We start from the raw sequence: 24,214 nt of genomic DNA, 5'->3' as shown, positions 1-24,214 counted from the left end.
CGGGGGCACTGAGAGGACAGCCAGGCGGTGGTGTGAAGCGAAGCGCGTTCCGCACTGCGCTGCCCGGCGTGAGCCTCGGATTTCACGCTTGAGGCCCGGGACCCCTCAGCCTCCTGGGCCTGGATGCACCTGGGAAGTGATGATCTCCTTGCCCCACCCTCCTCCAGGGTGCTTGCCCTTCCACCTTCCTTCCTCCGGCCTCACCTGCAGCCTCCGCCCCTAGTGTCTGAGGTAGCAGCTGGCTCTGGTGGGCACACCTGTTGCAGGTGTGATGTCCACGCTCCGGCCAGACCCTCGGCAGCTGGACGTGAACTGGGGCCTTGCAGGGAGCTCTAGGGTCACCTGCGCCCCGATGTCAGGTCTCACCGCCTCTTCCAGCACCCAGTGTTCACGTCCACTCGAGGTGTCCACCCCACCTGGCACCAGCACCCATGATGCCTGACCCTTCACGCGGAGCGCACAGCGGGGTCCTCGGCGCCCCCCTTCCCCCCCCCCCCGACGGCCCCTCTTCCTCCTAATGTGTGAGAGCAGGAAAAGGCCACCCCACCCTCACCACTCTGCTTGTCTCCCCCCACCATTCCCCACTCCTAGAGTCCGACCAAATTCTGCCCCTTCACGTCCTCCCTGTGTGATCTGGGGCCAGTTACTTGGCCTCTCTGTGCCTCTGATTCCCCGTGTGAAAACTGCAACAAGAGCACCTGCTCCTAGACACCTTGTGAGAGTTTGGCGAGTCCCACGTCTGTGAGGTGCTAGAGCAGGGAGGGGCTGCTCACGACTTCGCTCTCAGAGACCCCCCCACCCACCCGCCCAGGCTCGCGCCGCCCGCCCGGTTCCCTCGGCCTAGGTTCCCTCTGGCAGCGCTCTTCCTGGGTTTCAGCAGGCCGCCCAAGCACCTGGAGGGTTTGTTTCCTGCAGTATTGTGTGCCTGGCACTTAGTGGCCCGGCAGGAAGAGGGGCTGCCCGACCCCAAAGCCAGCCCAACCAGGAGACCGCCAAGTCCGTGATTCCAGACACTGGCCCCTGGGGAGGGCTGGGAAAAGTGGGACAGAAGGGGCCGGACTTGTCCAGGGCATGCTGGCTGGAGGCCGGAACTGGGGAAGGTGGCCTCTGGATAGCCTGAGACACTCCCTGTCCGCAGGGAGCCTCGGTGCCTCCCGGCCACACCTGTCACCCAGGCCCCTGGCCACTTCCTTTTTTGGGTGCTGAGCAGCCTCCCTCTACCCCATTCCCCTCCACCAGGCACAGCTGAGGCCTACTTCCCCAAGAGCTGGGAGCAGAACCCCAAAGAGGAGTTCCACACCCTGCACCCCCAATCCAAGGGCACCCCCCTGCCTGAATGAGTCCAGCTTTGGAGAGGCAGCCCTATCCACTGCACCCTCTATGGTCCCCCATCTTTCAACCCTCAGAAGAGGAGGGGTCCAGGTTTTGGGGGGTCTAAAGCTTAAACAGTAGGAGAGCCATGTTTAAGAAAAAGAACACAAAGAAACAAATACCAGATTAAGAGAATCCTGCACCTCTGGCACTGGGAAAGGTTACACCTCTGGCCTTTCCTGAACACTGAGACCCTCTGAAGCAGACCTGGCATCGTCTGCCCAGCCCACAGCCCACAGCCCATGTTGGCCTGACTGGCACCCATCCCCCACCCCCACGCCCACCTGCGTCCCTGCTGTTGACCCCTCCCTGTCCCCACTGCTGCCCGGCCCGTTCCAGCTCAGCCTTGGCCCTCAGCCCAAGCAGGATCTCCTCTAGGAAACTTCCGGAGGCCCTAAAGTGCCCCTCCCAGCACTGGCCTTCTGGATTGCGGGGTGTGAGTGGGAGGCTCCGGAATCCCCCGGGTGGGCCCAGGGCCTGCTGGGAGATTGCACAACAGGCTCGGATGAAGAAAGCCACAGCCCCCGTTTTCTCACTTCTGAAATGGGGAAGTGCTCCTGCCCAAGGTCTCTGCCTGAGGTCCAGAATGGACAGACTGCCATGATTACAGACACACACCTGCACAAGTTCCTTTTAGAAAGGGCACAGGAAGGGTGCCTGCTGTGTGACCTTGGCTAGTTACCAGGCCAGAGCCGCCTTCCCTGCAGACTGTCCGTGCTCTAGAAGGTTCCTGGGAGGCCTGGCCAAGCATTAGTATTATGTTAATGATCATCTCCAAAAACACAGCTCAAAAGGCTTTTCTCTTCTGTGGGTGTGGCTGCGGGGTAACTTTGGGGAAGTGGTTGGGTTTACAAAATAACCAGAGGGGGAAGTTATGGAGCTTGAGAAATCCCCCCAAATTCCCATCATCCTTGCTCCCCTTTCCACACCCTTGATAACCCCATGGCCCAGTGGTCCCAGGACAGCAGTGACAGGTGTCCTTTGCTGTGCCCAGCTGTGTTCCAGGTCTCTCAACACAGGGCCAGGAGTCCCGGCCAGAGAAAACTGTCAGCAGCAGGTATGGGGGTGGAGAAACCTAGAGACCAGGCTGCTGCAGAGGGCTCCGGTCCACACATGGCCTGAGCCAGGCGCTCTGTGTCCGGGAGGCCCCGGTGTAGAGAAGGAACGGTAGCTGGCAGCCGCCCGGGCTCATCCACAGTGGCCCTGCATCAGCTTATTCACAGACGCATCCCAGGAGCTAGGCACACCGTTGGGACACTTGACTCATTGCCGTGGTGGTGGGTAACGCGTCAATTCAGCACGCCTTGGGGGAACCCACCGTGCCTGGACATGGGGGCGCGGGGGCGCAGCTCCGCCTTGGCCCCCTTCCTCCCTCCCTCCTTTCTGGGTCCTCCAGTGAGGGGATGGGGGGAGGGAGGGAGAACAGTGTTGGCAAGTCACCCTCGAGGGGCCCCACTTGAGACGCCCGGCCCAGGGCCCCTCAGGTCCAGGTGGTGTGCGAGGATCCGCCGGGCTGCTTGGGGTGGGCGAGACCCACGAGGGCCGGGGCCGGGCCGGGGCCAGGCCGCTCCCTCCAGCTGTGCCGGCAGCCGAAGGTCGCCGCAGTTCTGTCGCAGCTGCTCACACCGAGTTTTGATTCCGAAAACACTTTCCTTCTAAGCAGAGCCACACCCTGGTAGTTACGGAGGCCGCGGGGGACGGTGTCACCACTGGCGACGGCTGCTGCCAGCCAACCTGACCCGCAGGATGGAGGGGCGATGGCGGATGGGGGCGGGGCCCGGGTCCAGCGAACGTGCTTGGGACACAGCGTGGTGAGTGGGAAACAGGGGTCCTGCTGGGGCCGACGCCCCTCCCCACCCGGCGGCCCCCAGCCCGGCTCCGGTCCTTGCCCCCGCGCCCCACCCGCCAGGCCTCCACTCCGCCCCCAGCCCCGCCCCTAGTCCCGGCCCGGCGTCCGTGCGGGCCGCCCCAAGCGCGCGGGGCGGGGCGGACGCGGAGCGCTTGCGTATGGTGCCGGAGGCGCATGCGCGCGGCAGGCGGGGGCGCGCGTGCGCACTGGCGGCGTGGCGGCATTGATGCTAGGCGGGCCGGCGCCGCGGGCCGGGTGGCCGTGGGGCAGGGGGCGGCCATGGGGCAGGGGGCGGCCGCGGCGCCGGGGACCGGCTAGCGACGGCGAGCGGCGGCGGGGCGGCGGGACCCGCGGGCTCAGCCCGGCGAGCGAACGGTGAGTGCGCGGCCCCTCGGCCCGGCCCGCCGCCCGCGGTCGTGGGGTCGTGGGGGCGGGGCTGGGGTCGCGGGGACGGGGGCTGCCCTGCCTACCGCGGGGTGTGGAGGGGGGAGGCACCGGCCGGCCGCCCCCTGCCCCGGGCGCCCGCGCAGGTGTCCGGGCGGCCGGACCTCGCCCCCCGCGTCCGCGCTGTGGGGCGGCTTGGCTGGTCCGGCCCTCACGCGGAGCGGTCAGTTAGGGGTCCGCGTCGCGTTATTTATCCTCGGAAGGCGCGTTTGCGCTCCGAGCCCAGCGCCCACCCGACGACCCCGGAACCCCTGGTCACTGCCTCCCCGTCTGGCGCGCTCTGGTCCTCGTGGGGGCCGCCTCGCCGCCGGGTGCGGGGCCTGAGCCGGGTGGTCCTCACTTCCTGCTGGACGGCGCGCTCGGCTCCGGCCGTGACCTTTGCTCCACCGCGGGGACCCGCGGACCCGGACAGGCAGGTGCGGTAGCGCGGACGCCGGCCCCGGGCTTCCGGTGCTCCCGGGCCTGCCGTGCAGGTGGGCGTGGGGTGGGCTCGGCGGCGGCGCCCCGGGCGATCGCTGGGCGCTGGAGAGGAGGCCCCGGTAACCCGCAGGACGAAGGGGCGGGCGGTTCTTTACCGGGGGTGCTGCCCTTGTTACCGAACCCAGGTCAGGCTGCTTGCCGCTCGAAAGCCAATTCTCGAGAGACAGATGTTGGTAGGTAAGGAAAGTTTGCTTTATTTCGGAGGCCAGCAAAGTGGGGGGGCCGGGGAGGGCGGATGCCTGTCCAAGGGCCCTCCTCCCCCCCAAAAAAAAGGGGGCAAGAGCTTTTATAGACAGAGGGAGGGGGCTACATGCAGAAACAATGCAGTCAGCTCTGACGGTCATCTTGAAGCTGGTCATCGGTGGCCTGACCAGCGTCATCTCGATTGTTTTAGGTAGAGTTACTCTTCAGTTCTAGGGTCGGTTTGTTTCCATTTCCTTGAGGCCAGTGCCTGGTCCTCATATAGTTCACTTCTTCCACCTGGTGGGGTTTCAGTGTCTACAAGACGGCTCCCAGGGGAGGGCTCCGAATATTACCTATGGCCCTTAAGGGGGAACAGAGGTCCTTGACTTTGCTTAATGACTGCCCTATTATTTGGTCTCCTTTGACTGTTTTCCTCTGTTTCTGTATTTTCTCTCTTCTCTGATTAAACCTATTCTTTGGCTCAAGGTTTTCCGCAGACAAAAGGCAGGCTGAGGACACGGAGGGGCGGGGCGGGGCAGGGGGTTGGGAAAGGACCATAGCATCCTGCTCCGTTTCAATCCCCCTTTCCTTTGGTACTCCTCAGTCTTGGGGAGGGACGGGTACGGAACAGGAAGGGGAATAAGGTTTGGGGTAGAGAGGTTAGTCATCAACTTGGCAGGGGAGCTCGGGTTTAGTTCCATTTCTGTTTCAGTTTTCCCCAAGTGTTTGAGGGAATGGGGCGATGACCCCTCTTGGCTACTTCTTGCTGAAGTGGGGCATAGTCCTGCCTAATTTGGGGAATGGACACAGAATTGGAAATAACTTCAAGCTCTGTGCTTAGCATCAGTATTTTGTATTATGAGAACATTACCTCTCTCCTTGATGATTTTGTCATAGTACCTGGACAAGCATTTGAAAATTGGTAGACATTTTACAATGAAGATAATAATCAAAATGCGTCTTCGTATTATTCTCTGAATGTATTGTTTCTTAATGGTTAAAGCAGATGTACAGTGTATGTTTAATAGGCCATAAACAGGCTGTTTTGGTTAGCCTAAAGTTCAAATGAAATCCTGTGTAAGCCAGAATGACTTCCCCATACCTCAGTATGTGAAAATTTCCTCCATCATTTTCCCCTTTTAATTGTAACTCTTTCCATAGAAAGCACTGATAGTCAATATATTTTTCCAACGTAGCCAGAGTGGATCAGTTGCCTGCTCTGGGTCCATTCATGTCCCTCGGTGCTAGGCCTCTTTTTGTTTATATATTTGCCTAGTTGTCCACAGTGGGGGAAAACGAATCAGATATCATGAACAGGCTCAGAAGTATGTTAATCGGGAAACGCTTTATAGGCCATACATCTTATCATTTATACCCAGTTCTCACACAAACATTGTACATGTGCTTTAAGCAGTAAACTTAGAGCCAGCATACACATCATGAGTAGTTATACTCTGTGACAACTTCACTGGACAATTTTTACCATCCTGAACATCGGGGTCAAAAGTATGGTTAGAAACAAAACATAGCTTTCCATCAGAATTTTTAAATTTTTTACTCAGTTCAACAGTAAGGTCTGAAAGTTATCAGATGTTTTCCATATAATTTAACATACCAAATAATCCTAATTAGTTTAGAAAAAATATTTTTCTCTTAACAGAGAGAGAAAACAAAATTTAGTCTTGTATCAGTTTACTGTTAATAACAAAATTCATTTACTTAATTAAATTTAGTCTAATCTTAATCCTAACAACATACAAAATTCTTTTCTCAAAGTTACTTTCTCACAAACATTTTATCACTTTTTGGATCCATAAAAATTTGTCCTTTTTTTCCCATCCAACCAACTGTAAGACAAAATTATTGTCGTCATTTTTCCTCAACGAAAATATCTCCGTTCTTTATACTTTTCTTCTCCGACAACACATATCCTACTTGCTTTACACACTGAAATGCTTCCCTTATCATTTTTACACATTACAGTTTTTAACCCTTGAAAACCTTAACAAAACCAAGAAACAGGTAATTGAGCTGTTTGTTATATCAGTATTTTCTGATGGGCAAACTTAAGAACATATTCCATAACCTCTAAAAACATACACTTTTTCATAGCACAGTTTCTCTTTAATGTGGTACAAGATGTGTGTTTAAGAAACCCAGACATCTTTAGTTTTCCTCTTAGTCTTGGCAAGAAGTCAGGAAGTAGGTAAATTGAGATTTGTTTGATTTGTAAGTGCTTACTTTTTCTTTTTAAGCCAATTAAATAGAGCTCTTTGCAAATTAACCAAAGACAAAGACACATATTGAGACATACATACATACATCCAGACAGAGATCTCATTGTTTCATCTTTTTACATTTCATGAATTAGGCATTGCAATTAAACTTATCAGTTTATGAATAACAGTCCTAATAGTCAAATTTACACACTCAATTTTAAAAGGCTTTTTTTTCCCCCTCCTTTTTTTTGTCTTGAAGTTTTACTAATTAACCCAAGGCTGAAGTCTCTGGCAAAGTGGGCTGTGTTTGTATTTCAAGGACACAAAAGAGTTAACTTCAAGTTTTTTCCTAGGCATATTTTTGGTCTCTCAGGGTCAGAATTCTGAAAACAGTATTTTATCAAGCTAGCTTTCTCTAACTGCGTATGCAAACCAATCAGTTTGGGAATTTCAAAAGAGTTTCATCTTAACCAGTTTTCTTTGGAGTCTAAAGAATACTGTTGCCATACGTTGGTTAGAAAAAATCATCTTTCTTTTTCTTTGTCATAATTTCATAGATAAAAAATTGTTTTTAATGAATTGAGCCTGAATTTCCCATTTGACGTAAGACATCAAAGATACCAATCACATAGATGGAATACATGCTCACACACCAAAAGACAGATCTGTCGCAAATCCTCTTCAAAGGATGACCAGTATGGAATCCCAAACAAACACTTCCCCAACACAAACGGTCCTCCCTCAATGGTAGACAGACATCAGAACCAATTGGCAAAAATGCCCAAATAGCACTTAGCGCCCACAAATGGGAAGGTTGCCCGGGTGCACACCGGTGGACTTACCCGGCCTTGGAGCTGGTGAGCTCGTCCCAAACTCACGTTTCATTTCCACCAACCAAAAGCGAAAGTTGGCAGCCAGTGCTGAGCATGGGAGAAACAGGGAGGATTCCCGAAACAAATGGTTTCGGCAGCTGCTGGGAACGTCCCCTAAAATCCCCCTCGGGGCTGGCTAGCCACAAGCAGCTGGCTCGTCGCGGCTTATCCCGGCGTGTTTGCCGTAGCCCGTGGCTCTACTCAGGGAGGCCCAGGAAAGGCAGACGCTGCGAGAGCACAGCCCCACCATCGGGCGCCAAAATCTCTTACCGAATCCAGGTCTGGCTGCTCGCCGCTGGAAAGCCAGTTTTCGAGAGACAGGTGTTGGTAGAAAAGGAAAGGTTGCCTGTCCAAAGGCCGACCCCCCCCCCCCCCACCGCACAGCCGGCAAGAGCTTTTATAGACAGAGGGAGGGGGCTTCATGCAGAAACAATGCAGGCAGCTCTGACGGTCGTCTTGAAGCTGGTCATCGGTGGCCTGAGCAGCGTCATCTCGATGTTTTAGGTAGAGTTACTCTTCAGTGCCAGGGTCGGTTTGTTGCCATTTCCTTGAGGCCAGTTCTCTGTGGCAGCTTATGTCTTGGCTACAGCCTGGTCCTCATATAGTTCACTTCTTCCACCTGGTGGGGTTTCAGTGTCTACAAGACGGCTCCCAGGGGAGGGCTCCGAATATTACCTATGGCCCTTAAGGGGGAACAGAGGTCCTTGACTTTGCCTAATGACTGCCCTATTATTATTTGGTCTCCTTTGACTGTTTTCCTCTGTTCTGTATTTTCTCTCTTCTCTGATTAAACCTATTCTTTGGCTCAAGGTTTTCCACAGACAGAAGGCGGGCTGAGGACACGGTGGGGGGAGGACCATAGGGCCCTGCTCCGCTTCGCCCTCGGGTCGGGCTTCTCTGCGGGCCTGGCCCCGGCACGGGGCGGTCTGGGGTTGGTGCTGCCGGCTCGCCTCCTGACCCGTGACGGCACAGCTCCGAGTTCGTTGCGTGGGAACGGGCAGATGCGTGTGCAGACAGTTGGTGAAGAGGTGCCCGGGGGGCTGTGTGCGGCAGAGCCAGGAGCCCAGAGCGCACAGGCCTGTGTTCCTCGTCGGCCCCGCCACCCTGGGGCCCCCTCGGGTCCCTGATTCTCCTCCTCGCGCGGCCGGGCTCTGCCGGTGTGTGCGCCCAGTTCTGTCATGTCCTTGCCGGCACGGACATCACTTACTGGCGGGAGGAGGGCAGTGTAATAGGTGCCTCTCCGTGTTGATGAGTGGTAAGCTTTGCTTTGTCCCTACTTCAACAGGCGCGTGTCGAGGCTTGCAGCGGACATCACGTTATTGTGTTTATATTCGTATGCGCGACTTCTACTGGCTGGCGTCCCCACCTCTTTGGGAACTACTTTATGTCTGCATACTTTGTTATTATGCTCCAACACGTTTTTCCTATTAAAACTTCCCAATGCAGAAGTTTTTTAAAAATTAGATTTGTGCTGTCAGGAACTTCAGTGAGCTTGGATGGAGTTAAAATTTCATCCTTTTAAAATGTTAAAATAGCAAATAAACTTGGATTAAATGTGAGTCATGATTCGCCATTGTCACAAAATACACTGTGGATATAAATTTTAAAAGCTGGTTTTCATATTTAATATGATTACTTTATTATTTTTTTTAATTTATTTTATTTTATTTATTTTTGGCCGCGTTGGGTCTTTGTTGCTGCACGTGGGCTTTCTCTAGTTGCGGCGAGCGGGGGCTACTCTTCGTTGCGGTGCGCGGGCTTCTCATTGCGGTGGCTTCTCTTGTTGTGGAGCACGGGCTTCAGTAGTTGTGACTCGTAGGCTCTAGAGCGCAGGCTCAGTAGTTGTAGCGTAAGGGCTTAGTTGCTCCGCGGCATGTGGGATCTTCCCAGACCAGGGCTCGAACCCGTGTCCCCTGCACTGGCAGGTGGATTCTTAACCACTGCGCCACCAGGGAAGTCCCAATATGATTATAAGTTAGTTTATTACTTAGTCATCAAACTACTCTTTGTAAGTAAATATTAACAGCTCCTAGATAATTTGTAATAGTTTTTGAATACATTTGCCTTTTGTGGTTTTGATTGGTTTATCCCTTTTTATTAACTGTTTGCTCTGAAATAACTATAGACTCACAGAAAGTTGTAAAAAATAGTACAGAGAAACTTCTGCACCCTTCCCCCTGCTTCCCAGTGTTATCCCCTCATCAACAGCACAATAACGTAAACACTGTTACCTGCATTACACCCCTTACTCAGCTTTCACCAGTTTTCCCCTGTGTGTACGTTTGCATAACCACCACCGCCAGTGCAGACTCAGAGCTGACCGTCATGCCAGGGGGCCCCACCAGGCCTCCTTGCACTCCCTGGCAACCAGTGATCTGTTCACGGTGCCATCATTTTGTCACTTCAAGAAAGTTGTGGAAGGGACTTCCCTGGCAGTCCAGTGGTTAGGACTCCGCACTTCCACTGCAGGGGGACTAAGATCCCGGTCTGGGAACTAAGACCCTGCATGCTGCGTGATGTGGCCAAAAACAAAAAAAAGAAAGTTGTGTAAATAGGAACGTTTATCATGTGGCCATATGAGATTGTCCTTCTTCGCCCCACAGAGGGCCCTGGGGTCACCCAGCCTGTTGCAGTGTCAGTGTCAGTGTCAGTGTCAGTGTCTGCTCCCTCTGATTGCTGGGTCTGCTCACCAGCTGGGGGACACTTGGGCTGTCTGCAGTGTTTGGCTGTCTCAGAAAAAGCTGCTGTGAACGTTCATGTGCAGGTTGTATGTGAACATCAGGTATTTCTCTGGGATAAATGCCCAGGTGCAGTTGCTGGGCTGCATATTTAGTTTTTATAAGAAAGTGTCAGACTTTTCCAGAGTATCTGAACCTTTCGTGTTCCCACAGCGACATGTGAGTGGGCGTCTCTCTGCAACCTCTCCGGCTTTGAGTTATTTAGCCTTTCTGATTGGTGTGCAGTGACGTCTCATTGTGGTTTTGATTTAATTCCTAAGTGCTCATGATGTGGAGCGTCTTTTCACGTGCTTATTTACCCCGGGCGCTTCCCCTGTGGTCCGTTCCTCTCTTTTGCCCATTTTTTAATCGGATTATCTGTTTTTTTACCAGACATTTTGAGATTTCTTTATATTTTATAGATGCGAATCCTCTGTTGGATATCTAGTTTGAAAATATTTTCTCCCCATCTGTAGCTTGTTTGTTTTTTATACCCTCTTAACAGGGCCTTCCACAGAGCAAGTTTCTAATTTTAATAAAGCCCAGTTTATCAGGTTTTTTTTATTTTTTATGAACTGTGCTTTTTATATCATGTACAAAAAAAATTCTCTTTCGCCCTAGGCCCCCAAGACTTTCTCCTGTGTTTTACTTATTTATTTATTTTTGGCCATGCCGCACAGCTTGCGGGACCTTAGTTCCCCAACCAGGGAGCGAACCGCTGCCCTTGGCAGTGAAAGTGCGGACTCCTAACCACTGGACCACCAGGGAATTCCCTCTCCTGTGTTTTATTATAAAAGTTCTATAGTTTATGTTTTATATTTAACGTAATCCATTTTGATCCATTTTGAGTTAATTTTTGTTTCAGGTGTGAAGGTTAGGCTGAGGTTTACTTTCTTGTCTGTGGATGTAGAATGGCTCCAGCACCATCTGCTGAAAAGATTCTCTTTCCTTCATTGAATTGCTTGTGTGCGCTTGTCAGAAATCAGTTGAGTGTCCTTGTTCTGTTGGCCTGTGTCTGCCTGCGCCAGCGACACAGTCTTTTGATTGGCATAGCTGTAGAGTCTTAAATCAGAGAGCGACTCATCTTCCTTTACGCTTCTTTTTACTTTTTTATTTTATTAGTTTTGGCTGTGATGGATCTTTGTTTCTGTGCGAGGGCTTTCTCCAGTTGCGGCAAGCGGGGGCCACTCTTCATCACGGTGCGCGGGCCTCTCACTATCGTGGCCTCTCTCGTTGTGGAGCACAGGCTCCAGACGCGCAGGCTCCGTAGTTGTGGCTCACGGGCCCAGTTGCTCCACGGCATGTGGGATCTTCCCAGACCAGGGCTCGAACCCGTGTCCCCTGCATTGGCAGGCAGATTCTCAACCACTGCGCCACCAGGGAAGCGCCTCTTAGGCTTGTTTTATTCCTTTTTTAGCTTCATTGACTTAGGCCTTAGCTCATGACTCCTAATTCTCAAGGATTTCAGCACAGCTCAACGGGGGGCATGGACTTTGGGTTCATGCTTACCTTTTCGATGCACCGTCACGGTGGTTTTGATACCTGTTTTGAGCCCTCAGTTGGTTAGGAGAAAATTCAAACATTCCCCAGTGGTTGGAGGACTGTTGTTTTGTTTCTGCTTCCATCTTTTCCTGTTTTACTGTGTTGTGGTTAGAAGATGAGAGTGTCTATCTTTACTAGTATTTAGAAGTTGAACTTTTCTTTGAGGACCAAGTACGTCGGTTTTGGCCAGTGTTTCATTGGCACTGGATTAAAGCGCAGGCTGTTTGCAGGACATGGAGTTCAGTGTGTGCCTGATGGTGGTCTTATCAAGTATATGTATCCAGATTTTCTGGGCCGAGAGGCATTTAAGACTGCATGATGGTGATTGCTCTCTCATGAAAGTGTGCACCCCCTGGCACATGGCCACACCCCAGCTTGGTAGACCCCTAGCTCTTCTGGATTCACTAAAAACCACAGGTAGATTCCCGAGTTCTTAAATATCTTTGGGGTGGAAATAGACTATTTGCCAAGTCCTTTGGTAAGTTGGACATCAGTCATTTTTCCCCTGATAGGGCGGGTGTAGGTGTGTGTATACGTTGTTTTGTACACAGATATTTACTGTATTTTATTAAATCAAGGCATCTGGGGTTTTCGGGCCGAAGTCCTCCTCGTCCATCAACTACAGAAATGGAACAAGAAAAAGTCCACGGGAGTGAGGAGCTGCGTGCAGAGGCGGCCTCCTACCGCTGCTCCGCGTGCCACGGGGACGAGGACTGGGGCCTGGGCCACCCCATCCGGGGCCGCGCCAAGTCCCGCAGCCTGTCGGCCGCACCCGCCGTGGCCAGCACCCGCGAGTTCAGGTACCAGGCTTCCTCTGGGCCTGCGTGGGCGCTCAGACACGTGAGGGGTGGGCGCGCTCGCTGCCACAGCTCCCAGAGGGCCCCCCCCCCGTGCCCACACACTGCGCAAGGTGGAGGCGCGTGGGTGGGGCCCATGTGCCGTCAGCGTCACCGGGGCCGCCCGCTGCAGCACCAGCTCTGGCACAGGCGTCGGGGTGCCGGGAGGGCTGCGGCAGTGCCGGCCTTAGCCATGAACGCCACCCGGGGTTTTGGGAGGAGCTGCCCGAGCCGGCACTGCCGCAGATGCAGGGGGCCCAGTGGGCAGTGGGCAGCCAGCTCCCAGCAGAAGCTTCCGTGCAGAGTCGTGTTGTCCTCCCGTGTTGGTGTCCCTGGCACTGCAGGGGGTGCGTCTCCGGGCGGGCGGCCTTGGCTGCTGGCTCTGTGGGGTGTCGCGCCCGAAAGGGCGTTGAACCTGGTGTGGGGGTAGCAGGTCAAAGGTGGCCTCTGCGTGTGGGTGTCTCCAGGAGGGGGGTTGGGGACGTGCAGCCACAGCCGCTGTCAAGGTTGAGTGGAACACTGACTTAGAAAAGCCTGGTCTAAACTGCATTTCCCAAAATCTTTTAGTCCCCAGAGGCCCCAGCCGTGGCTCGCAGCCGTTCCCTGCACGTTCTCAAGAGCCAGGGAGGGAGCCCTTGACCAGACTCGGGCTCTCCTGGGCTAGGCTGCCCTTCAGGACACAGTAGAAAATCTGTTTTGTCTGCATTGGGATTTGGAGAGTTCTTTGAACCATGAGATGGGCAGTCAGAGACAAAAGCAAGTTTGCCATCTGTGTTTGGCTATCTTTGTGCCAGTAGTTTTGGTGCAGAAAGGGACCATGAGGGGACTTCCCTGGTGGTCCAGTGCTTAAGACTCCGCACTTGCACTGCAGGGGGTGCGGGTTCAATCCCTGGTCGGGGAACTAAGATCCTGCAAGCCACGTGGTGCGGCCAGAAAAGAACAAAAAAGAAAGGGACCGTGATGCCACTGGAGCTGGCACTCTGCGTGACGGTGGACACATCCACATGTCACCGTGGGGCGTCCACGTGGCTCCCAAGGGCTGGCGCTGGACCCTGAGGAGAGGACAGGGAGGGCCACCTGGTGGTGTTGTCCCCAGGACGTGTGCTGGCCACACTGCCCTGTGAGTCACCTTTCAGTTACTGGAAATGTTGGGTCACTCAAGTGCTATCAGTTTTTATTGACAGCACAACTCAGAATGAGTATTTTTGTTAGAATCTTAATCTGGATGACTTGGGGATAGTTGCTGAAGTCTTGATTCCCAAGCATAGACCCAAAAGCTTGTCTTCAAATAGACTTACCCAGACAAGAATTCAGATTCCCAGGCCCTTCCCCTGGGTTGAATCCCCTTGTTCTGGGGTGGGGCCTGGGCACCTGCACTGGTTTGGGGTCCTTGTTCTAAGGAGTATTTCTAAGTGTGCCCCCTCTAACGACTGCACGGACAGCGTGTAGTCCTCCAGCCAGAGCTCTGGGGATCAGGGCAGGGTCTTCCAGGACTGTCACATGGGTGCTGGGCAGATGACGGAGTTTACGTCATTTGGATTAAAAATATTTTGGAGAGTCTAACACATTCTGTGCCTTGTCTACACGTGTGTGTCTTTCAGCCGACTGACGGCCCCTGCCCTGTGCCTCTCCCCACAGGAGGACCCGCTCGCTACACGGGCCATGCCCAGTGACCACTTTTGGACCAAAGGCCTGCGTGCTGCAGAACCCCCAGACCATCATGTGAGTCTTCTGGGCTGCTCCACTGGGCTGTTGTCCAGGGGCCACTGGACTGTGGGAGGTTCTGGCTCGGGGGGCAGTGAGTGTGTCGGGCGGCTTCTGAGGCCCCAGGAGGCCACGCGGCGCCGTCTCCAACTCGCTCGGGGCGAGAGAGTGGGTGCGGCCTGCTCCTTGGGCGCGGTGGGTCAGAGGGGCCTCGACTCATATTTAGAGTTAATTTGTTTTTTACAGGAAAAACTCTAGGAGAGAAAAATAATGTATTTCATGCTAATGCATTTGTTGTGTCAAATATGTTTCTCTTAATTATTATTGAAATGCAGAGATGTCAGTTGGCATTTTTGAGAAGCCGAGTTTACTTGTTTGAGAGATAACCTGCCTTGCGGGCACAATTTTTTTTTTTTTTTTTTCCTTTTCTTTTCTCTGCGTAAGCTCTGTATTTTAGCGACAGCCTGAGGGCAGTGCAGCTTGGGGGCCCCTGGCCGTGCGGTGCTGGCTGAGAAACCGTTTAGAAGTGAAGCAGTTCGGGTTATTTCACTGGACACTGGAACCCAGCTCCCTTCTCTACCCGTCCAGCACCTCCTCCAGGTGCTGGAGGGTTCCAAAGAGGGGAAAGCTTTGCTCCTTTGCCCTGTGTCGTGTGTGTCTCAGGGGAGAAAACACTCAGATGGCTTCGTGGCCACGAGAGCTTTGTGTTGAAACAGCAGAATCCCGGGCCGGCGCTGCCGTTGTGCCCGGCGGCGGGCTCACGCCGAGGGGCCGTCTGTGCCCCTCCTTCTGGGGAGCCGCGGAGGCTTCACCTTCTGCGGGGCTCAGACCAAGGGCCCAGGTGGGCTTCTGCGACTCACCGTCTGGGGGGCCTTGCTGCCTGCAGCCGTCTGCCCGTTCTCAGCGCTGGCCCAGTGGGCGGACGGTGCCGGGCCCCCGGGAGCTGCTGTGCTGTGTGGACCCTGGTGACCCAAGGGCGGCCTGGGCACAGGGGTAACTGGTGTCAGTGCCTCTACCGTCCAGGTGCTGCCCTGGCTCTCTAGTCGCTGCTGCGGGATGCGGACGGGTGCCCCACGTTTGCACTCCGCTCAGCATCCACACTGGTAACCAGCCCCCCCGGGTGCCCCACGCCCTGCTGCGTGCACTGCCCCAGACTGCCCTGCCTTGACCTTTCACCGCTGCCCGGGGGCCCCTCCCTGCCCTCCCTGGTCTTGGCAGTGCCGCTCCCTCCTCGTCACTCACAGCTCAGCATAAGCGCCGCCCTGGGTGGCCTCTGGCCATTCAGCCTTGATTGGCTGTCACCTGCTCCCAGCCCAGCCCATGTCACAGGTGTGTGTGTGTTTTGGCCTCGTGAACCTCGGGTGGGGTCTCGGGATGGCATCTGAGCTGCTCCTCGAGGTCAGGTGGGATCGTGGGGAGGGGTGCTCCGAGCAGAGCGGCAGGTGCTCCAGAAGCGTCTCCGAGGCCCTGCGCCCGGCACAGTCCTGTGGGCTGCCTGCCCTGGGAGGACAGGACTCCACTTCCCCATCTTGTCCCTGGCCCTCCCAACACCGTGGCTGGTGGGGCAGGGATTGTGTGCTAACCTGACTTTCCCCTGATGCTGAAAAGGAACATACTGTAGAGGAGTTGACTGCAAGAGATTTACTTCCTACTTTATTCTCTCAGACCTCACCATGAATGTGTGTTTTCTATTATGTTGAAACATGTGGAATTGCCAACATCTGACGCCTTTGGCTTTTGAGACAGGGCTCAGCTGGGTCCCCCGCCGAGCCGTCAGGCATCCCTGCCTCCCGTCCAGCCCCCAGAGCCTCTGTGCCAGGGAGGGGCCGCCACTGCTCTGTGCAGTGATCCAACAGGAAGTGACCAGTTGGTACCCGAGACGAGCCGGTGGCGCTGCGGTGGCTCTGGCTGGGCGCGGCTGAGTCTCGGGTCTTGAAGGGCTGTGCGTCCGGCCCACCTGGTCAGTGGCGGGGGGGCTTCGTCATCCACCTCGGCGGCCAGGCGGACTCCCGCCGACCCACCTGCCCTCCCTCCAGGCCCGGGGCCAGGTGGAGTGACGAGAGGCCCCGCGAGTGCCCGCCCCTCCGCCTGCGGGCCCCTCCCACGGGCCAAGCCGGTTCCGCAGCCCAGCGCTGGTGTCTGCGGCTGGACGGGGCTGAGCGGGGCTGAGCGGGGCCCATCCTGACCGCCCAGGACGGCAGAGCTTGCCGGCCAGCCTGTGAAGAGCCGGCGTCTGAGGTCTGGTCTCTCTGCTGTTAAAGGCGACTAGACGAGGATGGTGTGAACAGTCGAGAAGAGCAAGTACAGTTTGTTGGGTTTGATTTTTCATTGTAGGAAGTTCTCTTGACTTGCTGTTTTGTACAGCCTTTAACAAGTTACAGTGTGTTTTGCTTTCAGTTTTGAGGGCACAGCAAGCAGGGTTCTGGTGCAGTTGCACATTTGGGGAGTCTGGTGGGGTGCTGGTTTGCGTGGCACTCCTGCTGTTAGTCAAGCGTGACTGAGATGCTGGGCGCCGAGCACTGCCCTCCGCTGAGCCGCGTGTGTGACCCGGGCTGGTGGAGACTCTGGCAGAGGAGGTCATGAGTGACCCCTGCCCTCGCAGAAACGCCTGGAAAGGGTGAGTGATGGTCAGGCAGTCACAGCCTGGGGCCAGGGACCCACTGCTCTTTTAATGGTTCACGTCATGGTTTGGAGAGTTGCTGGTGGAGTCGTCAGGTTTTCAGGGAGGCCGCGGCCACAAGGCGTGACCTGGAGCAGGTGTCTTGACCGGGGAACTTGCATCAGAAGGGAAGTCGTTGCCTGCAGCCTTCAGGACTGTTTCCCAACAGGCGGAGGGGTGTGCTGCCAGGCCGGGCGGGTGCTGACCGGGCGCCCACAGTGGTCGGAGTCCTGGCGGGGCTCGGCCTCGGGACCCCCGCCCCTCCGGGAGGACCTGCTGCCCGCGGACCGTGCCAGCCCTCCAGCGCTAGGGGCCAAGGCCGAGCGCCACAGGACTTGCAGGGCTGTCGTTGGCAGGCAGGCCCAGCTGACTTTTTTTGGTTTTTGGTTTTATTATTTGAGCAGGTTTAGGTTTCCAGCAGTGAGGAGAAGGTACAGAGATTTCTCATGCCCCCCCCCCACCCCCCGAGCCAGCCCCTCATCGACATCCTCGCAGAGGGTGCGTTTGTTACACATGATGAACCTGTACTGACACATCGTGTCACCCACAGTCCCTAGTTGACACCAGGGTCCCTCCGTGCGGTGCGTCCTGTGCTTTGGACAGACGCGCGACGACACGTGCCCACCGTTGAAATCTCCAGAGCAGTCTCACTGCCCCAAATCCTGCCATTGACTTTAAAACCGGGTGGCTTTGAACTGTGAAAGTTAACGGTCACCTGAGTTGCTCACACAGTGGTGTGGACGTGGGGCTGTGCCCCCCTTACGAGCCAGCAGGAGGCCCGGGTCCCCCGGGACAGAGTCCCCATCGGCGGGCCCGGGTGCGCGTGGGGTTTCCTCTGCGGCAGGTCCCCGAGTGAGCCTTGTTCCAAAGGAGCCGCGGGCAGGGGTGCAGTCGGGCAGCCAGAGGGAGGACACTGCTCTGAGAGCGCCAAGCCCCCGCCCCAGCTCGGACCGGCCGCGCTGGTGCGGGAGACACACCCCGGGGACGGGCCAGGGCCAGTGCGAACGTGCGTCTCCCCTCAAAGGCACATCCAGGACCCTGCCAGCCAGCGGCTGACATGGAGCAAGTCCCCAAAGAGCGTCCTGGTCATCAAGAAGATCCGGGACGCCAGCCTGCTCCAGCCCTTCAAGGAGCTCTGCGTGTACCTGATGGAGGTGAGCAGGGGCGACCGCGGGGTTGGGGTCAGAGCCGGCTCCCGCCCGGGGTTCCAGGGCTCTGATCCTGGGGCTGCTCAAGTCAGGAGGCTCTGTAACCCAGCGTCACCGAGCCTCCAGCAGCTCAGCAGCGTGTGGAGTGAAAAAACGGTTGCACTTTGCCCACGAGACAGAGCTGCCGCCGCCCACCCCCCACCCAGCATCGTACAGGGCCCAGCAAGGCAGGAAGGAGGCTTCGTGAAGACCGGCCCGCCCTGACCTGGCTCTTACCGGCAGGGCTGACTCACCCATGTGTCCCTTCTAGGAGAACAACATGATCGTGTACGTGGAGAAGAAGGTTCTGGAGGACCCCGCCATCGTGAGCGACGACCGCTTCGGGCCAGTGAAGAGGAAGTTCTGCACCTTCAGAGAAGGCGAGTTGTCCCGTGGGGCCTCGCGCAGGCGGCCGTGCCCGGCAGCCTCGGGGGTGCTTGACGGCTCCTCTGTGCCCGCCGCGTGTTCTAGATTACGATGACATCTCCAACCAGATTGATCTCATCGTTTGCCTGGGAGGAGACGGGACCCTGCTCTACGCCTCGTCGCTCTTCCAGGTGAGGCCCCCGCGTGCCGCCTGGGGACGGCGAGGGGAGGCGCGACAGAGCAAGTTTGCAAACGATACCAAATGCTGCATCTGCCGTCCGGTGCTAGACACTGCGACAGGCCAGGCGTTTCCACGCACCTCGAGGCGCTGGTGCAGACGGTGCACCGGAGAGGGGGGCCTGAGGGCGGGGCTGGCACGCGGGGCTGGGGCGGGGCATCCCCCGGAGGAGCCGGCATATGGGGCCGAGTTGGTGGACGAACGTCCGGGGCCGGTGAGAGCAGTGGCTGCAGGCCGAGTGTCCGGGGGTCGGGGGAGCACCGTGGAGGCTCCAGACCACCAGGGTCTGCCCGGGGGCCCGCCCTCACGCTCCTCAAGGCAGGGCCCCTGGAGGGACCCGGCCGAGGTGTGTTAGAAGGTCAGGTGTGGCCTCCAGAGCGCCGCCTGGAAGTGGGCAGGGCAGCCAGCAGGGAAGGAGGGGAGGGCCCAGTGGGGCTGGAAGGCCGCAGCGTTCGCGGCCGGCAGAGGATGAGGGCGAGGGTCCTGGGGCCGTCCCGCCTCCGCAGAGCTGCCGCTTCTTCCTCGCCTCCCACTGTGGGAGCCCCTCCTCAGCCGCCCGCTCCTCCCTCCTCAGCGGAAGCGGTGCTCGGGGCCTGCAGTGCAGCCTGTTAGGGTCCCCGAGGCCCATCCTAGGCCCTCTGCCCCTGGCTGCCCCGACTCCTCTCCAGCGGGTCTGTCGCGGTCTCCCCGCCCTCCCGCCTGCTGGGCGTGGTCTCCGTGTGACCGGGCCCCGCGTCCTGCCCCCAGCGCTCCTTCCTGCCTCCCGTGGCCGGTGGGCTGGTCTGTCCCGCCGCCTCCGTTTCTCATCAGCTGCCCACACCGCTCTTCCCCTGGCCTGCCTGACTCCTCGCGGGCCGTGAGCGGTCACCCCGAGTAGCCCTGCCCCACTGCAGCACGGCAGCCCCGCCGAGCACACCAGGCACCGACCCTGCACTCCCGTGCCCGCCCCCCCCGGGGGTGGTTGGGGTGCGGTTCCTCCGGGCTGGGGATGGCTCGGGTGGCTTTCGAGTGGGCTGGCCAGCTGAGTGACCTGCCTCGTTGGCTCACAGGGCAGCGTGCCTCCGGTCATGGCGTTCCACCTGGGCTCCCTGGGCTTCCTGACCCCCTTCAACTTCGAGAACTTTCAGTCCCAAGTTACACAGGTGATACAGGGTGAGTCAGAATGTTCCAGAACCCACAAGCAGTTCTGCACGTGGGATCGTCTTATGTGATTTGGGGGCTTCTTTAACAAGGCAAAGAGCACCACTTGAGTGTTTCGGGATTCAGAGAATTCTAAATTTTGAACGAGTCAGACATTTTTTCTTAACAGTGAGAAGTTTGAGCTGATCACGGGTTTAGGCTACCATACGTGTCGAGTTGCAGTGAATTGATTTTCACAGAAGCACAGGGTGTTGCCCTCCATTTGGGAGAAGAAAGGGGGGGTCCCTGGTCGATGGGAGGGTCTCTTTTCCTGCAGTACCACTACCCCCATCCCTGCTGACCTCCCTGGGTGTGACCCCTGCTGGCCCCCAGGGAACGCAGCTGTTGTTCTCCGGAGCCGGCTGAAGGTCAGGGTCGTGAAGGAGCTCCGAGGGAAGAAGGTGGCCGTCCCCAACGGAATCAGCGAGAACGGGGTGCTGGCCGCGGCCCTGGACGCAGAGGTTGGGAAGCAGGTCATGCAGTACCAGGTCTGTGGGCCTGTCCCCCACAGGGCTCAGGGCCTCGCCCTCGGGCAGGGGGTACAGGGTGGCGGCTTTGGGCTGGACAGCCCCCAGCCCTGTCCTCGGGACCTTCCAGGGAGCCCAGGAGCAGCTCGGTGCTGCCCGGCCCCCTCAGCTTGCGGTGGCCTCACCCCCAGGTCTTAAACGAGGTGGTGATCGACAGAGGCCCATCCTCATACCTGTCCAACGTGGACGTCTACCTGGATGGGCACCTCATCACCACGGTGCAGGGCGACGGTAGGTGGGCGTCAGGCCTGCCCGGGGGCTGCACGCGGGGTGGGGGCGGGCGCTTGACCGTGACCCTCAGCCTGTCCCGCAGGCGTGATCGTCTCCACCCCGACGGGCAGCACGGCGTACGCAGCCGCCGCCGGGGCCTCCATGATCCACCCCAACGTGCCGGCCATCATGATCACGCCCATCTGCCCCCACTCGCTATCCTTCCGGCCCATCGTGGTTCCTGCGGGGGTCGAACTGAAGGTCGGAGCCCACCCCTTGCCCTTGTCGGTTGGAGCCAGTGCGGGGCCTGCGGTGCTGACCTCCCGCCTTGCTGGGTGCTGGAGGGGCTTTGTTCTTCCTGGTCTCCGTCGTGTGGCCTGCGCCCCCAGGGGTCCGGTTGGCGGGGGTGGTGCTGAGAGCCAGGCCAGCCCTTCAGGTGGGCCCTCAGCCTGAGTGGGTGGGGACAGTCCTTGCTGGAGGGGATGGGGGCCAGCAGGTGAGGAACGGCCGCTGCCCGGCGTGTCCCCCACGGCACGTCCTGGCGTCTGACTGGCCCTGCCGCCCTTCCACATCCACTCTTCTTTCCCTGCCCCTTGCCCCCCACTGCAGGCCACCCCCGGACCAGTGAGTCCCTGGTGTGAGCCCTGGTGGGTGGGGCTGCGTCTGCTAGACGCAGAGAGCTGTGGGGGGGCGGGTGCTAGAGCCAGGCCCCTGGGGCTGGGGTCAGCACAACGCAAGTTAATGTTTTCACAGCCTGGAACTGACCTTGGCACGTGGTGGGCATTGGGGGTGCCCGTGAGGTTCCTCCTGGCCAGTGCTGTCCCCCTGGGGTAGGGTCCACGGCGCTCAGCTGTGCTCAGGTAGCCCACACCTGTCCTGCTTGACCCGTCAGATCATGCTGTCGCCGGAAGCAAGGAACACTGTGTGGGTGTCCTTCGATGGACGAAAGAGACAGGAGGTCCGCCACGGAGACAGGTGTGTCGGCCACGGGGCTGCAGCGGGTGGGGCAGGTGGGCTGAGGGCCCGTCCCTGGTTCTCGAGAGATCGTGTCACGGATCTGTGCCTGGGGTGACGGCGCCCTGCCAGCCGTTCCCACCGCTTATCCTTCCGCCACCCTGCTCCTTGGGGTCCCTCTGTGGACCTGGGTGCGTCGAGGGGGTCCCTGGTTCTGTCCTGGGGGGCACAAGAGCACCACTGAGCCCCCAGTTCCTGGCTGTTCTCAGGACCAGACCGGAAAGCGACAAGGTGCCCAGGCCCCCAGGGCACTGTAGGACCTGGGGCCAGGCTTTGCAGCAGGTGGCGTGAGCAGAGCTGAGACGGTCCCCGGCTGGACCAGGGAGGGGTCTTGCTCTGGGGGGAGGGGTCTTGCTCTGGGGGGACGGGCCGGGTGCTCGGCGGCTCTAGGAGGGGCCACGTTGCATCTCTCCTGTTTCAGCATCAGCATCACTACCTCTCGCTACCCGCTCCCCTCCATCTGTGTCCGCGACCCTGTGAGCGACTGGTTTGAGAGCCTGGCACAGTGTCTGCACTGGAACGTGCGGAAGAAGCAAGCCCACTTCCCAGAGGACGAGGAGGACGTGGACGAGGAGGCTGGGGCGGGGCGGGCGGGGAGCTAGGCCTACGGTCCTGCCGTCTGCGCTCGGGACGGGCGGACCGGAACGCGCGCCGTGAGCGTCACGGGCCCAGCGCCAGTGGCAGGTGTCGCGCCACTTGTCTGGCCAGAGGAAGGGCCTGCAGTCTGCCTTTTGTCGACCAGATCAGCTGTTTTTAACGTTTTAAATCTGACTTTCCTGCATTTCTAAACACGTGAGCAGACCGGGAGCCCTGAGGTCAGCCCAGGCGCACCCACCCTGCGTGTGGTCAGAGCCCGGCCCCAGGCAGGGACGGCCGAGCCTGGTGGGTTCCTTGTAATTCCTTGTCAGGAAACTTCCGTAAATCAGTCTACTGAAATTCAGAGGGGATCAGAATGAATGGGTCTATCCTATGGTCTTGAAAATAAATGTCTCATGGCCAAAAATCTTCCTTCAGCTCCCACGACTTCCCCTGAAGCCACTTGGGGGGACGCTTCTGCTGAGAGCAGGTTGGCTGCCAGGACAGATGGGTCCCCAGGCCCCGGTCTCCTTCCCCGCTGCAGGGGGACCGGCACTGGCGGGGCAAGGGCTCAGACCGCACACATTCCTCGGGAAGCAGGGACGCACCTCCCCACCCTGGAAGGTGTTCTCGATCCTGTGTCTACTTTTTAGAGATTCTTTTAAACTTTCTGAAAGTGCTTACGTACAGATTTTGTTGTGTACACTTTGAGATTTTGGCGGGAAGGGAGTTTGTGCTGTGAAGTGGGACCATTCTGTGCAGCCCGCGTGACCATCCAGAGAGTTGGGCGACTCTTGCTCAGAGCGCCTGGCGTGTGGCGGGCTGGGAAGGTGTCGCTGCTGCTCTTGCTTCTCCCCGGGGGCCTGGCTTCGAGGGCACGCTCGTCGTTCCAGCCCCCGCGCCTCCATCGCCGGCTGCCTGGGGCTGGGCCCGCCTGGAGTCTGGTGGGAGCTGTGGCTCGCGGGGGGCGTGTGGCCCTGACCCCGCTTACTGTCGCCTAACGGGCTTCCTATTTTTGAGTAACTGATTTCTCTCTGAGTTGCATTTTCTCCTGTTAAATTGGCCAGAACAGAAGGGATGGGGGCCTGTCATTTCTTGGACTCCCTTCGGGAGGGACAGGGGCTGGGGGGCGCTGTACTTTGCCCGCTTGGAGGGTCACGGGCCGATGGAAAGGCATCCGGGGTCTCCAGGGCGGGCCCTGCGGCCTGAGCACCGTGGCCGCCATCCGTGTGTGTGTATCAAGTGCTGTCGCCCCACGTGCCCATCCGGGCAGCTCAGCCGGTGCTGGGCACGGAGGTCGGTTCCCACCCTCTGCCCGCGAGCTCGGGCACAGCGGGCGGCCCGCCCAGCCTCCCATGGGCTGAGGGGGTGACACTCCCAGCTTTAGGTCCAGAAGAGAGTGGCATTCAGAACGCAGGTTACTCGTTCAGACAACAGAGCCAGTGTAGACCAAGCCCTGAAGCGTGACAGGGAATGACCTAGGAAACTTTGGGTTTTTGAAGTCAATTCTTAATGTTTCATATTGTTAATATCTTGAAAATTTGTTAAATGTTGAAAGCCTTATTACTATTTTCAGATCCTTTCAATAAACAGGCTTGTTTAAAAAGTTGGGTCGAGTGACAACTTTATTTGGTTCTTTGTAACCAACACCAAGATGCTGAGGAGGGTAGACCGGGCTTGGGGAGTCCAGATGCGCTGAGCCTGCCTTTGGCACACCCGTGGGTAGGGGGTCGCGCTCCAGCAGCCCCCCCCCCCCCCAACCCTGGTCACGTCCTGTCCCGAGTGCTCTGGGGTCGGGCTTCGGAGCGGGTCCTGCAGAGGCCGGTGGGGCGCGTGGCCCGGCCTGGAGCTCCTGCCTCCCTCCTCCCCTGCCTCCCGCTCTGGCTCGGGGCCTCCCTCCCTCCCTCCCAGGCCTGGGCAGAGGTGGGGCCGGGCTCTGCCGGGAGCCAGAGCACGTGCCAGACACAGCCTTGTGGGCCGGAGCCTGGCAAGAGACGGGACGAGCGCCCCTGCGAGCACTGCTGCGAGGCCACCGCGGCGG

At 57.8% G+C, this 24,214-nt stretch overlaps 1 protein-coding gene across 4 annotated transcripts; it reads left to right on the top strand.

Moving 5' to 3' along the window:
- Nucleotides 1-2,400: 2,400 nt before the first annotated feature.
- On the top strand, nucleotides 2,401-23,779 carry NADK (NAD kinase). 4 transcript variants are annotated; one of them, XM_059899376.1, is made up of 13 exons: nucleotides 2,401-2,428; nucleotides 3,035-3,182; nucleotides 12,256-12,477; nucleotides 14,152-14,235; nucleotides 17,901-18,030; nucleotides 18,335-18,443; nucleotides 18,535-18,620; nucleotides 19,717-19,819; nucleotides 20,180-20,334; nucleotides 20,505-20,604; nucleotides 20,675-20,844; nucleotides 21,476-21,558; nucleotides 22,019-23,779. In XM_059899376.1, the coding sequence occupies exons 2-13, from the start codon at nucleotides 3,118-3,120 to the stop codon at nucleotides 22,197-22,199; spliced, it is 1,488 nt and encodes a 495-aa protein (XP_059755359.1). In that variant the 5' UTR covers nucleotides 2,401-2,428; nucleotides 3,035-3,117; the 3' UTR covers nucleotides 22,200-23,779. The 4 variants fall into 4 exon arrangements, with proteins under 4 accessions (XP_059755359.1, XP_059755099.1, XP_059755268.1 ...); XM_059899116.1 differs by lacking the exons at nucleotides 2,401-2,428; nucleotides 3,035-3,182 and adding an exon at nucleotides 3,440-3,595; XM_059899285.1 differs by lacking the exons at nucleotides 2,401-2,428; nucleotides 3,035-3,182 and adding an exon at nucleotides 3,490-3,595 and having other exon boundaries at nucleotides 20,180-20,307.
- The last annotated feature ends 435 nt before the right edge of the window (nucleotides 23,780-24,214 follow it).

This window comes from Balaenoptera ricei, chromosome 1 (genome assembly GCF_028023285.1).
Source record: "Balaenoptera ricei isolate mBalRic1 chromosome 1, mBalRic1.hap2, whole genome shotgun sequence".
NCBI lineage: Eukaryota > Metazoa > Chordata > Mammalia > Artiodactyla > Balaenopteridae > Balaenoptera > Balaenoptera ricei.
Note: the sequence above shows the minus strand (reverse complement) of the source record. Positions and strands in the feature narration are given on the sequence as shown.